This window comes from Aquarana catesbeiana, linkage group LG11 (genome assembly GCF_042186555.1).
Source record: "Aquarana catesbeiana isolate 2022-GZ linkage group LG11, ASM4218655v1, whole genome shotgun sequence".
NCBI lineage: Eukaryota > Metazoa > Chordata > Amphibia > Anura > Ranidae > Aquarana > Aquarana catesbeiana.
The window spans coordinates 265,262,926-265,279,193 of record NC_133334.1 but is presented as its reverse complement, the minus strand read 5'-3'; the positions used below and the strand labels follow the sequence as shown (position 1 = coordinate 265,279,193).

Sequence of the window (16,268 nt, the reverse complement as noted above, 5' to 3'; positions counted from 1 at the left end):
GGAAATGTCACAAAAAAATAAAAAATAAGTTGTACTTCAGCTGAGCTATGTAGAGATAGCACAGCTACGCTGTGTGCCGCTATCTTAGCATTACTTTATACATGTAAAAATCTTTGAAACTTTCTAACCCCAAAAATTAAAATAAAAGGATATTCTGGTTGCAGTCATCACCTTCCTTGTCGCACCTTGCTGGTCCTTTCGCCAGTCTACGTGACATGGGCTGTCTGGAAACAAAAGACACACAAATTGCCATGGACATGTTTCACACAATGAAGTACTCATTCTGAATATGCACTTGGATGTGTGAAACGCGTCAACCACCTTGTGTATCCTAGTGCTGTCAGTGTAACATTGGTGGCAATAAACGTATTGGTAATTGGACCGTGTCCCCCGGTGGTGTGCAGCCATTTGTTTTTTTTTTTCTCCTTTTTTTCACCTTGATCCTTCCTTTGACTTCCTAATTTGAACTAGGAAAATCAATCCTGCAATCTGATTGGTCTGATTACAATACAGACGCACACAAAAAAGCCGGAAACAAAATAACGCATTACACATCTTTCAAAAGGCAACATCCATTTAATATATAAACGTTATATAAACTGTACATTTGTCAGGCTCTATTTTTTTTTTTAATTTATAAAATTGTGATACATATAATATTTTACCAAGCGTTTAAATACACCAAGTTTGGCGGCCGTGCCAGAGTGATTTCCTCTTCTAAAAAAAAAAAGGATTAGAATCACTGAGATTCATATAACGAAGAGAAAGAAGAAAAGCCCCCGTGTGGAAAATAGAATATTGCTGTATGACACGGTAGAAAATACAAAGTCTGTAGTGCAGGGAGCCGTCTGTAATGTCCTGTACAGGTCAGGACTGCACCTGTATTGACCATCCCCTCCAGCCAGATGGAGGGAGGTCACAAGATAAGTCTTTGATTGAGGATTTTCCGGTTAATTTCTGCTAGTGCAACGGAAAATACAAACGCTTTTTCATCTGAGAGGTTGGCATACATGTCCACTTCTTTCTCTTGTTTTTCTGGGGGAGAAGGGAGAGGGGGAGGGGAGAAAGAGAGAAGGGAGAGGGGGAGGGGAGAAAGAGAGAAGTGAGAGGGGGAGGGGAGAAAGAGAGAAGTGAGAGGGGGAGGGGAGAAAGAGAGAAGTGAGAGGGGGAGGGGAGAAAGAGAGAAGTGAGAGGGAGAGGGGGAGAAAAAGAGAGAAGGGAGAGGGAGAGGGGGAGAAAAAGAGAGAAGGGAGAGGGAGAGGGGGAGAAAAAGAGAGAAGGGAGAGGGAGAGGGGGAGAAAAAGAGAGAAGGGAGAGGGAGAGAAAGAGAGAAGGGAGAGGGAGAGGGGGAGAAAGAGAGGAGGGAGAGGGGGAGAAAGAGAGAAGGGAGAGGGAGAGGGGGAGAAAGAGAGAAGGGAGAGGGAGAGGGAGAGGGGGAGAAAGGGAGAGGGAGAGGGAGAGGGGGAGAAAGAGAGGAGGGAGAGGGGGAGAAAGAGAGAAGGGAGAGGGAGAGGGGGAGAAAGAGAGAAGGGAGAGGGAGAGGGAGAGGGGGAGAAAGGGAGAGGGAGAGGGAGAGGGGGAGAAAGAGAGAAGGGAGAGGGAGAGGGGGAGGGGGAGAAAGAGAGAAGGGAGAGGGAGAGGGGGAGAAAGAGAGAAGGGAGAGGGAGAGGGGGAGAAAGAGAGAAGGGGGAGAAAGAGAGAAGGGAGAGGGAGAGGGGGAGAAAGAGAGAAGGGAGAGGGAGAGGGGGAGAAAGAGAGAAGGGAGAGGGAGAGGGGGAGAAAGAGAGAAGGGAGAAAGAGAGAAGGGAGAGGGGGAGAAAGAGAGAAGGGAGAGGGGGAGAAAGAGAGAAGGGAGAGGGGGAGAAAGAGAGAAGGGAGAGGGGGAGAAAGAGAGAAGGGAGAGGGGGAGAAAGAGAGAAGGGAGAGGGGGAGAAAGAGAGAAGGGAGAGGGGGAGAAAGAGAGAAGGGAGAGGGGGAGAAAGAGAGAAGGGAGAGGGGGAGAAAGAGAGAAGGGAGAGGGGGAGAAAGCGAAAGAGAAGGGTGAGGGAGAGAAAGAGAAGGGAGAGGGGGAGAAAGAGAAGGGAGAGGGGGAGAAAGAGAAGGGAGAGGGGGAGAAAGAGAAGGGAGAGGGGGAGAAAGAGAAGGGAGAGGGGGAGAAAGAGAAGGGAGAGGGGGAGAAAGAGAAGGGAGAGGGGGAGAAAGAGAAGGGAGAGGGGGAGAGGGAGAAAGAGAAAGAGAAGGGAGGGGGGGGGGAGAAAGAGAAGGGAGAGAAAGAGAAAGAGAAAGAGAAAGAGAAGGGAGAGAAAGAGAAAGAGAAAGAGAAAGAAGGGAGAGGGAGAGAAAGAGACAGCGGAGTGGGACAGAGAAAGAGGAGAGCAGAGAGATGGGGTAGGTGAGAGGTTGGGTGGTGGAAGAGAGAGAAAAGAAAAGAAAAGAGAAGAAGAAATATAAAAAGTGCATCTTTTACCATCTAGGTGAAGCATAATAATTACTGTAAAACAATATCTATACTAGTCACATACAATTGAAAATTGAACTGCAACACCAGACACAATTGTTTGTTTCGGATAGAGGGGGAACATTTAAAACTTCTATCATCATTTTCTTTTATTTAAATGGCTGTGTACATTGCAGAGATTTCCTTGATTATATCCCATTCGCTAAAATATGATTGTTATTTATTTCATAAAACTGAGAGAAGTTCTAACCCAGTCCTGTTATTTAAAGAAGAATCCTTTTTTGTCATGTGTGTGTTGGAGAGATTCTGCTCATCTCCTGGCAGCCGGTAGACAAGCTTGAGGGTGGTCAGATTTATGACACTGGACTGTCCTCCTAGATCTATGGCCAGCCTTGGAAACCAGTTGAAGGTTTGTATTTATTATCCAGCTTTAGCTGGCTGCTTTCCCTTCTTATGGTTATTAGTTTTTTATTTTTTTTGTATTCTATATCCATTTTGAACTGTTGAAAAAATTATTTTTGTTTTGTAGGTTATGAAATATCTTAAAATTAAATTTACTGTCGCAAATTTAACACAATATAGTGTTCTTCGACTTAGCCAAGAAAGTCTGCAAACATAACATTATGTCCTTTTCCTTGCTCATGCTGTCCCCATCAAGTTCTAATTTCCCTAGTTAAACATGTGAAAATTTTCACACTGTGGAGACTTCATGGTTATTTAGCAACACTTTTATCTTTCATATTTTTAACACCCAATAGAAACCCTTTTTTAAAGGTTTGTTTTGCAGTAAAGCTACCCCACACAAGTTCACTTTAACCACTTCCAGCCCGGCCTATTGCAAAATGACGGCCGGACGGGACCTTCATCGTTCCGGGTGGATGTCATATGAAGTCCTCCCAGAAGGTGGCACACAATGCAGGAAATCTCTGCAGGCGCAATCTGTCACCGGACACTGCCCATGACAGATCGCTGTACAAGCCTGCTGACAGTACCATGTGACCGCTGTGACCAATCACAGCAGATCACATGACATCTGTAAACAATGGATGGCTTTCTTTCGTGCCATCCAATGTGTACATTTGTGTCGCTAATGGTGATTGGTCACAGTGATCACATGTTACAATCAGGGCCAATCACAGCCCATTTGTATCATGTGATTAGCTATGGCCAATCACAGCTAATCACAATACACACTGAACGAATCAGTTTCAATCAGTAAACATGGTTGCATATACAAATAAAATTAATTGGTATAAGCAACCATAAGGTGTTGAAAAATCCGAAAATAAAAAAAATCCTGATTAATTCTACAGAGTAGTACAGTGGTACTATGGTAACTCTGTATTGCTCTGGTTTTGTTACATACTGTCTGTGTTCCTGATCTCCACCACACCAATTCATATGGTGACACTGTGCTGCACTGGTGACAGTACGTAAAAAAAAAAAAAAAAAGTGAGGCCGTCAGTACATCAGGATTGTGGACAGACTAAATAAAACACAGATTTGGGTTATTTTCACCAAAGAAATGGAGCAGAATACATTTTGGCCTAAATTTATGAAGAAAGATTTATTTGCAACATTTTATAACAGAAACAAAAAAAAAAAAAAAAAAAAAAAAAAAAAGAACAGTAGTGATTAAATACCACCAGGGGAAATCTATTTGTGTAAAAAAAAAAAGATAAAAATTTGGACACAGTGTTGCATGACCGCGCAATTGTTAAAGCGTGACAGTGCTGAAAGCTGAAAATTGGGCTGGTCAGGACGGGGGTTGAAAGTGAAGTGGTATTGAAGTGGTTAAAGGAGTTCTAAAGTCAGAAGGTTTTTTTTATATCTTTATGCATTCTATGCATTATGATAAAAAAACCTTCTGTGTGCAGCAGCCCCCCTCAGCCCCCCAATACTTACCTGAACCTCATCTCTGTTCACTGATGTCCTCGAGTGTCTTGGCCATTCAAAACTCTCCCTCCTTATTGGCTGGGACACAGCAGCAGCACCATTGGCTTCCACTGCTGTCAAAGTCAGTCAGCCAAACAGGAGAGGGGGGCGGGGCCGCAGCTCCGTGTCTGAATGGACACAGGGAGCTGTGATTTGCCCCGGGTGCCCCCTGTAGCGAGCTGCTTGCTGTGGAGGCACTCGACAGGAGGGAGGGGCCAGGAGCACAGAAGAGGGACCCGAGAAGAGGAGGATCCTGGCTGCTCTGTGCAAATCCACTGCAACAGAGCAGGTAAGTATAATGTTTGTAAAGACTCGTTTTTTTTGTTTTTTTTTCAATAAAAACAATTACTTTACGGTCACAAACTCATGCTTCACCGTGGGGTTTCCCAACCAGGGTTCCTCTAGAGATCGCTAGGGGTTCTTCGAGCTGTGGGAAAAGACAGATTGATCTACCACCTGCAAATACTACCAATGTGGGGGGTGGGGGGACTGATATTTGATGTAATTCACTTCCACACTGATCACCAATGGGCATTTCACCACTGACCATAAGTGTAACGAAGGCCTTTTTCATTGACCACCTATGTAAGGAAGGGGGAGGGGTTTCCGCTGGCCACCAATGTAAGAGGGCATTTCTTCAATTGCTGGTAAAAAAAAGAAAAAAAAAAAAAGGAATTAAGATTTCCGACAGGGCAGGGAGGTTAGGTCCTTATTTTTTGACAATAGGTAAAAAAAAAACTGAGCTGCCTCTCTAGCAGATGAAGGGGATTAAGCCACCAGCAGGGGGAGCCCCTGGGCAATGCTTTTGTTTCTGTGCCTGGTGTCCTGCTCCTGAAGGTGGATCTATAACCCAATGGTCAAGATCCAAGAATCTGAGCTGTGTCCTTCAATGGAGGGAAGAGAAAAGTTATACAAGAAAATTATAAAAATACATTCAGTTTTGCAAGCTTCATTGTTAAAAGAAAACGGTTACAATTACCACACTTTTTTTTTGACAAATGATTTTGAAACTAAAACAGCAGAATAGTCGACATCAAACCAGCCCCATTGCTCACCAGAGCAATCTCTCCCACAATGCAATTGCTCGCCAGCAATCACCTTACCTTCTCCCATCCCCTGCTGCCTCCTACTCCCGCGGTCTGCTCTCAATGATCTGGATTCGTCGCTGCTCCCTGCTGACGGTCTGTCAAATCCGGTCTCCTTGAGGCTTCCAGGCGCCGCTGCCGGGTAAGACTAATGGGTTAGGGTTAAAGCTGCAGCAGGAGGGAGGGGGTGAAGCGTGATGTCAGCAATGGAAGGAAAGGTGGTGGGGGGGGGGGGGGAGAGGAGGGGGTGTTAGCTTTAGGAGGGGTGGGGGGGAGGGTAAAAATCTTAAAGCCCATTAACATTCCCTTTTAAATAACTAAAAGCTCAAACAATACACACGTATAAAGTAAAATGTTAAATTTTCATTTAAATAAAAAAAAAAAAATAATAATAATTCAAAAATGCAGTAAGTCAATCGCCTTCTTGCTCAAAAGCTGGCTCTGGATGTGAAAAGCGGGGTGGAATTGATGCAGGAATTAAGAAGCTGGATAGGCAAAGGCTGCAGAAGCGCTGTCAGGCTGGGGAGTCCAAGCAAGTTAAAGGGGTAAGCAAGGTTAGGGATGTGCGTGGGGGTGGGGTGGCAGAGGGGAGGGGGAGGGTCTGGCCTAACCTCCACATATTAGCTCATTAGGCCAGCTGCTTGAAATGTATTATTTTAATAACATGATTCACAAGCAGCAACTAAACACAACTCGTTCTTAAAGCGGAGTTCCACCCAAAATTAGAACTTCCGCTTACCTAATTCATGTCGTTCCCCCCCCCCCCCCCCCCGGTGCCACATTTGGCACCTTTGAGGGGGGGGGGGAGCAGGTACCCGTTTTTGACAGGTACCGTCCCCACTTCCATCGGACCTCGCCGCAGCGAGGTACGTCAGAAGTTCCGCCCCCCCCTCCTCCTCCTTCTGCCGGGCCAGTAAGAGAGTGCAGCGCGCCTCGCACGTGCGTAGTAGGGACCCGGCTTAAAAGCCGCAAGTCTTTACTGCCAGGTTCCCTTACCGGCAATGGCGGCAGCAACATCGGCTGGGGCGCCAAAAATCGCTGAATTCCAGGAACTCAGCTTCAAAGAGCGAACGTCTTTTTGCAACTCCCCTGATAAGGGGTGTGCGAGACCTCTGCTTCCATAAGTTCTGAATATAACACGTTTCGAGGGTAGTACCCTCTTCCTTAGATGGTCTGGCCCTGAGAAAGAGAGTACTACTGTCAAAACATGTAAGCCAGTCAGGACCCTGGTTGTGTCCTTCCAAGCTTAGGAGTGCGCTGAGGGGACTTGAAGCTACTGCTTAACTTGATGCAATGGGGTTGATTTACGAAAACCGGAGTGTAAATCTGGTGCAGTTCTGCACAGAAACCAATCAGCTTCCAGGGTTTTTGTCAAAGCTTAACCTCTTCACGACCGTGCTATAGACGAATCACGGCCGATTGTGATCACGCTGTTCGCATGCCCCCTGCGGCGCACATCTGCAGGCAGCTGTAATCGCTGTGTCCTTGAGACACGGCTATTCACAGATCGTGGTAAAGAGCCAATCACAGTGGCTCTTTACCTCGCGATCGGCTGTGTCCAATCACAACTGATCACCACAGTGTAAACAGGATTTCATGGTCATCGGCATTCCTCTCCACACGCTGACAGCGCAATGAGGAGAGCCGATAACCGGCAAATCCACACAGGGTACATCTACACTGATAATCGGGGAAACTGATTACAGTGCCGCCCCAACAGTGCCCATCAGTGCTTCCTGTCGGCGCCACCTAATTAGTGCCCATCAGTGCCACCCAATCAGCCCACATCAGTGAAGGAGAAAAATGCTTATTTACAAATTTTAAATTCAAAACCTGGTTTTGACAGGTACCCGCTCCCGGGTAAGATCGATGTAAGAGTATGTAAGGCCCCTCCTCCTTCCCCCAGCGGATCTCCACTCACTTCCTGTTGTGTCACTGGGACAGGGCGTGAAAAAAAATTCTCCCTGATGGGGGTAAAGACAGCCAAAAAACCTGATGGAGGTTCCAACCCTTCCCAGCTCTATGCAGGAAAACAAACGAAAAAAAAAAAAGTTTTGGCTGCAGTTGAAGTTGCCTTTGAGGGTGAGTTTTTAGTCTGAAGACACAAAGGGATGAATCTAGGATGCATGCAGGAATTTGACAAAATTGATGTTCAGGAGACCAAGGCCAAAGCTCGGTTCACATTGCCGTGACTTGGGATCCAACCTGTGAGACCCCCAAGTCGCTTGACATGTGAAATCCCATGTTATTCAATGAGAGCGGTCTTAATTAGCACTACTGAAGCCGCTCCGACTTTAGAAAAAGGTTCCTGCATGTCAGGGCTGGGCTCAGCCCTTCCTTCTCTGAGCTGGCCGAACAGCTGTTGGCTAATTGCCAGCTCCTACCTCTCCACAGTTACTCAGCTGTTGATGATATCCTGCTCGTCAGTCCGGCCTACTTAAGCCGTCCAGCCCAAAGAATCTCTGCCTTCGCCTTGGTCAACATCACGGAGACACTCTCCTGCATTCCTGTTAAAAGACTTGCTTGGCTGACATTCCTTCTGGCTCCAGATCCTGCTTGCTGTTTTACTACGCTCATCTCCGGCTCCCTGACGTTTGGCTTGTCTGACTATCCGTTCCGGTTCCTGAACTTTGGCTATGTTTTGACTACGTTTGTTCTATTTACTTTTATTATTAAACAAGTATGATTTAACTGTACTTCTGTCTCAGTCTGATTTCATGGTTTCTGACACTGTACTACTTCAAGGCGACTTCTATCTATATTGTGCCCATAGACTTTAAAAGGAAGTCGCCTGCAAGTCTGATTCTCATCTTAAGTGATGTGATTTGGATCCGACATTACAGGAAGATTACCTGAAGCTGCTTCAAAAGTCGCCTGGCATAGTCGCACAGCAGGTCGCAGCAGTGTGAACTGAGTCTAAGGAGACCATGGCAGGAGGGGTTGCTGCAATGATCCTTGGGGAGGGTGTTAAAAGTTGACAGACGAAAAACTGACCCACCACAGCCGGCATGAGACATAACTGCAGTAATTAATCAGTGCCGCCAGCAATTACCATGTCAAACACTCGCAAATGTGATTATCTCACAGCAGTCGCTGAACGATGATTGCCGATTGGTTCCCAAGGGTGGGGGGGGGGGGGGGGTTGCCACACTGCTCTTCACCTCCTAACATAAGGCTGACTATACTACAGTTATTTACCTGCAAGAATTACATTTTATCCTTCTTTTACCTTTAGGGCAATCTAATCAAGAATGTAAATGACAAAAATCATAACAGGAGGATGCAATCATTTATGAAGAAATTAAGATTAATAATGATTATGTAGACACAGTACATATAGAAAATCCAGGATGTGGTTCTCCACCCAAATCTCACATCATTATAGCAATAGATCCTGTAAAGAGAATGGCCTTTTCCTCTGCTCCAGACCCACTGAAGGGAATGGATGGGGTCTGAATTCATGAACAAATCGTCCTTGTGTAACACGGCAAGTATCCGAGACTGAGCAAATTATACACTCTATTGCCAAAAGTATTGGGACCAGTGGCGGCTGGTGTAATTTTTTTTTTTTTTTTGGGGGGTGGCACTACACCTCCCCCCCGCCCCGGTGCTCGCTGTCTGCCGATTGGTCTGGCACTTACCCCCATCTAGGTGGCAGGCTGCGGCTCTGGTGTCCTCCAGCACGGCGGACCCCATCTAGGTGGCGGGTGGCAGGTCCGGAGTCCTCTCCTCCAGCACGGCAGTTTCCACTGTGCGTCTCCTCCTCCTAGGCGCTAGGTGTCCAATAGGATCGCCTGACTTTTGGCCTCCCCGGATTGGAGGGGAGGAAACTTAGTGTGAAAATAGCGAATATTCATTCGCCATCACACAACTGGGTGGGATCAGGGCGCAGTGCCTCTGGCTCTAATTACACACACCTCCGCCATTGGAATCCATAGTCCGGCGCCCTCTATGTAGATTAGGGGGCCGGACACACGGATGAGGGAGGGGGGGCGGCGCTAATGGACGGGCTGCCGCTGATTGGTACGCCTGCCTTTACACGCACATGGACTTTAATGGCATCCCAGTCTTAGTCCGTAGGGTTCAATATTGAGTTGGCCCACCCTTTGCAGCTATAACAGCTTCAACTCTTCTGGGAAGGCCGTCCACAAGGTTTAGAAGTGTGTCTATGGGAATGTTTGACCATTCTTCCAGAAGCGCATTTGTGAGGTCAGGCACTGATGTTGGACAAGAAGGCCTGGCTCACAGTCTCCACTCTAATTCATCCCAAAGGTGTTCTATCGGGTTGAGGTCAGGACTCTGGGAAGGCCAGTCAAGTACCTCCACCCCAAACTCGCTCATCCATGTCTTTATGGACCTTTACATTCAGCGGTTCAGGTACGAATTTGACATTTAAATCGCACCTGAACAGGACTGAAAAATGCACCGGACCCTTTTCTTTCATTTGCACTGCAACCGGCCTGCATATATGTCAACTAGCTCCACTGAAAGCTGGTCTAGTTTACAGGTTATGCAAATCGGATGCAGTTCAAAATATATGTAAACCAAATCTAAAGCTGAACTCTGGGAATGGAAAAAAAAAAAAAAAAAGGAAGAAGTACTCTTGCAGTGGAGCCGTCCTGCTTGTTCAGGCTCAATTACATGTAGGCCTGTACAAAGATGCACAGGTGTTCCATGCAGACTACCGGTTCAAATCAATGACAGGCAGCCAGCTGTACAGAGCTGCACAGATCTCCATGCCTGCCCTAGAGTGAGCCTCCATGCCCGCCCTAGAGTGAGCATGTGAATCCCCCTCTGTTGGCTTTGAATTTCTCTCTGTGCACCTGTTGCAAATTTTCCCTAACTTCCTGTTTGGTAAAAAAAAAGTTGTCAGCCAGACAGGAAGTGAGGCAAAAGCTCTCTTCCAAAGCCCTGGAGAGCAGCAATTCCTTTACAGGTGTTCAAACGAATCCACACGACATGCAAAACAAAGAAAAAAATATGTTTTGGCTGGAACATGCACTTGAATGTTGGTCACCGAGTAGAAGGAACTTTACTGACCAGCCCGACATCAGAAAGGTCCATTCTCTTCAAATGGTAAAGTAATAGGCAGTCCTCTTACGGGTCATACCACCATTTATAAAAGGAGGCTCACCCCCCCCGCCCCCATGGCAGTACTAAAATGCAGAACCTTGGGTAGAGAACCTCTGGACAGTATGTAGTTATAGATACCTTTCTCCTCTTCCGGTTTCTTCGATGTAACTGTTTTCGGCCGCCCCCTTCCTCGGCGCACTGCTTCCGATTGGCTATTGGATCTTGACCGCCTCCTGTTCTCCAGGTCTCTACTGACTGTAGAGATGATCCGCTCTCTTTTTATCCTTTCTGTCCGCCTTCGTTTAGGATCGGATCTGTTTTCTAAACAAAACCAAGACAGGAGACTATATGAAGTATACGAGAAAAAAAAAAAAAAAAAAAAAAGCTGTCCAGCATAGGCGAGCCAATCTCATAACTCCAATGTGATGAAATAAGAATCGCTTGTACATAAAACCAGAACAAACTTCTATTTGCTCCCTATTCGCAAGCATTTAGTTATATCTGTTCTATAAGTGTAGAAATGTTGCTTTTGATCCTGCCCTAAATCCAGTGGGTTCCAAACTTCCTGTGGCAACATATGTTAGCAATGTTTCTCAGCTATCTCTGGACTACAAAACACCTCCCTCCAATGTTCGTGGTAAAGGGGAAACCCCCCCCCAAAAAAAAGTACACTCACCTATATGGCTGCACCATCGGCCTAATGCTGCAACAGTCCCCCACCGCCGAAGACAGAGCACTGAGCGATCACATGGCTGCCATCGCTCAGTTCTCACTGAGCAGGGAGCAGTGACTGTCAAATTATTCCACTCTGCTCTGCCCCTCCAGCAAAAACTGGAGCTGGGAAGGGGATTGGAGCGGCTCGCTCAGGCTCTCATTGGCACGCTGTTGCATCTGGGTGGATCCCAACATAGTCGGGATCCTTCTAGATCCTGGACCGCCGGCTCTGTGACGTCAGTCGACAGTGGGTTTTAGCCCGCTCAAGGTTGATTCTGGGTCACCGGAGTGCAAAAGTAAGTTCACACCCGTGACCCACAAGAGAAGTATGGCCAAAAATAGTTTTTGCCATACTTTTTTTAAAAGGAAAAGTAGGGCCAAAGCTCTAGTGATCCTACTTCCTACTTCAAAAGATTCACTTCTGTGGCCCAGAAACAGGTCAACTGTGGGCTAAAGTCCGCGGTCGGCTAAAGTCACTCAGCCGGTCCAGGCTCTGGAGGGATCCTGACTTTCGATCCACCCAGATGCCTGAGAGCAAAAAGAAAAAAAAAAAAAAAAATGATATAATTATATCTCTCTCTCTATATCTATTTATATATTTTAAAATGGACAGCACATTAAAATAAAGTCCAAAAAGGTGTTAAAAGTGAAAAAATGCTAAAGTAAAAAAAATAAAAATATATAATATATATATATATATATATATATATTTTATTTTTTATTTTTTTTACTTTAGCATTTTTTCACTTTTAACACTTTTTTGGACTTTCTTTATTTTAATGTGCTGTCCATTTGAAACACAGTATTCTTATCTCATCACTGTTCATTTACTTTTGGCGCTACACACAAGATTATTTATAAGTTTGGTATATTACTTATCTGTGTCAGCTGCCGCCCCACCACAGCACAGAGATGCATATTTTTTATTTATTTTATTTCAGTTGTGATATGTAGTTTTATTAACACATGTCAAATTATGCTTAGGCATTTAGATTTGTTTTATCCTTACTCATGAAAGGGTTAAAGAGGAACTGAATTCTGGAAGCTGGGCCCAAATATGCAGGCAGAGGGCAAAGGGCTGGTTACCAGTAATGTCTGTGTTCTCTCTACAGTTGATCACCCCCCCCCCCCCCCACCCATTACGGACTTTCTATGGCTTGTTCTGCACTGTTTCCATGTTGAGGCGGCCATCTTGGTAGAGGCAGGGCTTTACTTCCTCATGTCAGATCCTCCAGTAAGGAGAACAGTGAGCAGCACACTAGTGACATCACCAAATCTGAATAAATCAGAGAGACAGTTGTGCCTGAGATCTCACATTGCAGATATACAGCTATGAGGCTGTAGGCACACTCACATACCAGGAATTGCACAGTTATTGGTCAGGAGGAATTGAAGACAAAAAAGGTACATTTCACGGGGGACCGCTTCAGCACACTTAACATTTCTAGATGTTCTCTATCCACTTGCCGACTGCCTAACCGGGGAATGTACGTCATGTTTTTGACGTTAAATACCGGGGAGTTATGGCGGCAGCTAGTCGCCATAACCCCAGTTATCTTTTTTTCTATTAGGCAGTCGGCTTGCCAATAAAAGTGATCCCAGGGGCGCATTCGCCGCAAGATCACTTTTATTGGCGGCGGGAAAAGTGACCCCAGTTCCCCTCCCGTTGGTTCTGAGCTTACCAGAGTCGTCAGTAAGTCAGAACCGGTCCAAATGCGGCCGATGGCTAGGCAGGAAGTCAAGTGAGGGCAAGATAGCCCCCCACTCAACTCTATGCCCTTGGAGGACCGGAGCGACCTCTTACGTCACTTCTGGTTCTTGGGCTTAAACACATGATTATTTGTTTTTTTTAAAGTCAAAGTGTTTCTTTTTTTTTGCTTGTTGGGTAATTTTATTAGTAAGTTTCTAGCAAAAAAAAAAAAAAGATTTTTACTTGTAAACAAATGTCAGAGTGAGGCCTGGTCAGCAAGTGGCTATAACATATCAAAAATCTTCACTTTGTAAGTTGAGGTTCACTTTAATGTTCTGTGCATCTCCTTTGCTCAGGTGGGACAATTAGGAGAGTCATAATATAAAATATAATAGGGCGAGACGAATACCTGATGTGGGGTGTATCCGCTCCGTCTGTCTGGCATGTAGAAGTTTTCTGCTGATAAATATGTAACCACAGGGACAGGACTTGCAGGCCACAGGAACCTGAAACACAAACACATTTCATAAGACCGATCCCAATCATTCCTATTGTTGTATAAAACCAAAATACTTTTTCTGAATTTGTGGAACTCCAACTAACTCTAAAGAACCCTCAATACACAAGCAGTTATAGATTAAAAACCCAAATGGACTTTCTTCTCTGTTCCCCATTCCAGGAGCATCAGAACAAATAGTGTCTTCTATTTCATTTTCTTTAGAAAACAGCCACAGTCTGGTTAGAGAAGCCTGTCCTCTGCCAACTTGCTGCAGAGTGGGACCCTTGCTCACTGTGTGGAAGCAGTGGTCTCTTTTCAGAGCTCAGACACGCCTTCTGAGGAGTCAAACTTAAAGTGGCGTTCCACCCAAAAGTGGAACTTCCGCTTTAAGCACTCCTCGCCGCCTTTACATGCCACATTTTGGATGTCATTTTTTGTGTGTGTGTGTGTGGTGTGTGTGTGTGTGTGTGTGTGTGTGTGTGTGTGTGTGTGTGTGTGTGTGTGTGTGTGTGTGTGTGTGTGTGGTGTGTGTGGGGTGGGTGGGGTGGGGTGTGTGGGGTGGGGTGTGGGGTGGGTGGGGTGGGGTGTGTGGGGTGGGGTGTGGTGTGTGGGGAGGGGTGTGTGGGGTGGGGAGGGGTGGGGGGGGTGAAGAGTGGGTCCTTACTTTTTAGAGAAACTTCCTGTCCCACTTCCTCCTTCCGTTTCTAGGCCACCTAGGCGGCGACTCCTCTCCCCTTAGGCAGGCCCTTCCCTCCAATAGCAGAGCGCAGCGCAACGTGTGCGCGCCCAGTCGCGAAGCCGTAAGCTGTCACGGCCGGGTGCCCACAGTTACTATGACGGCGGAGAGGAGCGCTGCTTCGGGTGGCCGCATCACTGGACCGTGGGACAGATGAGCGTCTGTTTGTTAAAAGTCAGCAGCTACATTTTTTTGTAGCTGTGGACTCTTAATAAACTAAAAAACGGGTGAAACTCCGCTTTAAGGTGATTGTATAGTCTCGTTAAAACAAAAAAAGAAAACAAAAAAAAAAAAAAAAAAAAAAACCACACAAACATGTCTATACCTACCTCCTCTGTGCAGTTGATTTTGCACAGAGGAGCCCAGATCCTCCTCTTCTCGGGTCCCTCTTCGCTGCTCCTGGCCCCTCCCTCCTGTTCAGTGCCCCCACAGCAAGCAGCTTGCTATGGGGGCACCCAAGCCGAGCCACAGCTTCCGTGTGTCCATTTAGACACGGAGCCCCACCCCCTTTGTCCCCTCATTGGCGGGAGCTAGTCAGCCAGGGGAGCATTCCGCCGCAAAAGATCACTTTTATAGGCGCTCTCTGCTGAAAAACGGGTCACAGGAGTGCAAAACGAACTGCACACCTGTGATCAATAGGAGAAGTCCAGCCAAACAAGCTCAGGCTGGACTTCTCCTTTAATGACTTGGAGAGGAGTGGGACAAAATCCCTCCTGAGATGTGTACAAACCTGGTGGCCAACTACAAGAAACTTCTGACCTCTGTGATTGCCAACAAGGGCTTTGCCAAATAGTCATGTATTGCGAAGGGATCAAATACTTATTTCACGGATAAAAATGCAAATCAATTTAAAATTTTTTTTGAAATGTGTTTTTTCTGGATATTTTTGTTATTATTCTGTCTCTCACTGTTAAAATAAACCGACCATTTCTAAGTGTGCAAACATACAAAATCAGCATGGGATCAAATACTTTTTTCCCTCTCACTGTATATACACATGTATAGTCCCCCCCCCTCCCCCTCTGTTCCTCTATCTATTTCTATCTATTTACGCGGGTCACAAGAGAGACTTTCCTTATACAGCTGTACACACATTCTGTGAACCTTTAGAGAAGTTTTACGACTTCCCAGCAATGCGGAACATGTACCGTTTTATGTTGTGAAAGCTCATAAACACAATACATACTTCAGACAGATGTATACTACCAATGAGCCGACACCACCATCTCCAAGGATTTTTGTTTTCCACAGAAATAGGCTTTAAAAAAAAAAAAAAGTCTACCTGAAGGCATTTTTTTTTGTATGAAGGGAGAGGGATTAGAACCCCTGTAAGATTTTTTTTTTTTTTATTGTTGTCTGTGTCTCCGTTAGGGAGATTCACCCTCTCTATTTGTCCGGTATACCATTATCACTGAGTGTTAACGTATAAGAAAATCCCAAATGTTGGGTTGTCACCAGAACAGGAAGAGGGGAAATCTTCCAATGGGGACACTGGTTCTGGTGACCTGGGGCGGCCCTTGTTTCATCAGATTAGGAGCATTTTATAAGGAAAGCGATCGCCATCTTGCAACCCCTACTCGTCCACAGTAAGGATACTTTGAGAAGGAAGCAAGCGGACATCTTGTTACACCCACTGGAGCCCAGCATTTCACACTTATTTTTAACGGTCAAACGGAGCGTTTATAGTGAAATACAGTATTTAGAAATCCGTCAGACTGTTTTGATGTTCATTTTTCAAAGCAGCGTAGTTCTGTCGTATTATCAAACCTGTTAGATCAGCAGGTTTGCCGCTGCTTTTAAAATTCAACATCAAACAACAGTCAGACGGAGTTCTAAATACTGTATTTTACTATATAAAAACTCAGTTTACTGTTAAAAATAAGGGTCAAATGCATGACTCCAGTGGGTGTAACAAGATGTCCGCTTGCCGCCTTCTCACTGTATCCTTACTGTGGACGAGTGCAGGGTGTAGCAAGATGGCCGTGCCGAAACGTCACTTCCGTTACAAAATGTGACGTGTTGCCTAATCTGACGAAACACCCAAGGGATTCCCTCTCACATCCCGTTTGGCTATGGGA

At 45.8% G+C, this 16,268-nt stretch overlaps 1 protein-coding gene across 2 annotated transcripts in view; it reads right to left on the bottom strand.

The window, feature by feature from the left end:
* Positions 1-556: 556 nt before the first annotated feature.
* The window catches only part of LG11H16orf87 (linkage group 11 C16orf87 homolog), a 20,965-nt gene continuing 5,253 nt past the window's right edge, over positions 557-16,268 (bottom strand). The window contains exons 2-5 of one of the 2 annotated variants that reach the window (XM_073605803.1): positions 13,365-13,461; positions 10,690-10,872; positions 5,497-5,613; positions 557-1,035 (exon numbers count right to left, since the gene is read on the bottom strand). In XM_073605803.1, coding sequence (XP_073461904.1) covers positions 917-1,035; positions 5,497-5,613; positions 10,690-10,872; positions 13,365-13,461 — 516 coding nt within the window. In that variant the 3' untranslated portion in view covers positions 557-916. The remainder of the gene's footprint in view (positions 1,036-5,496; positions 5,614-10,689; positions 10,873-13,364; positions 13,462-16,268) is intronic. The other variant, XM_073605804.1, reaches the window with a different exon arrangement.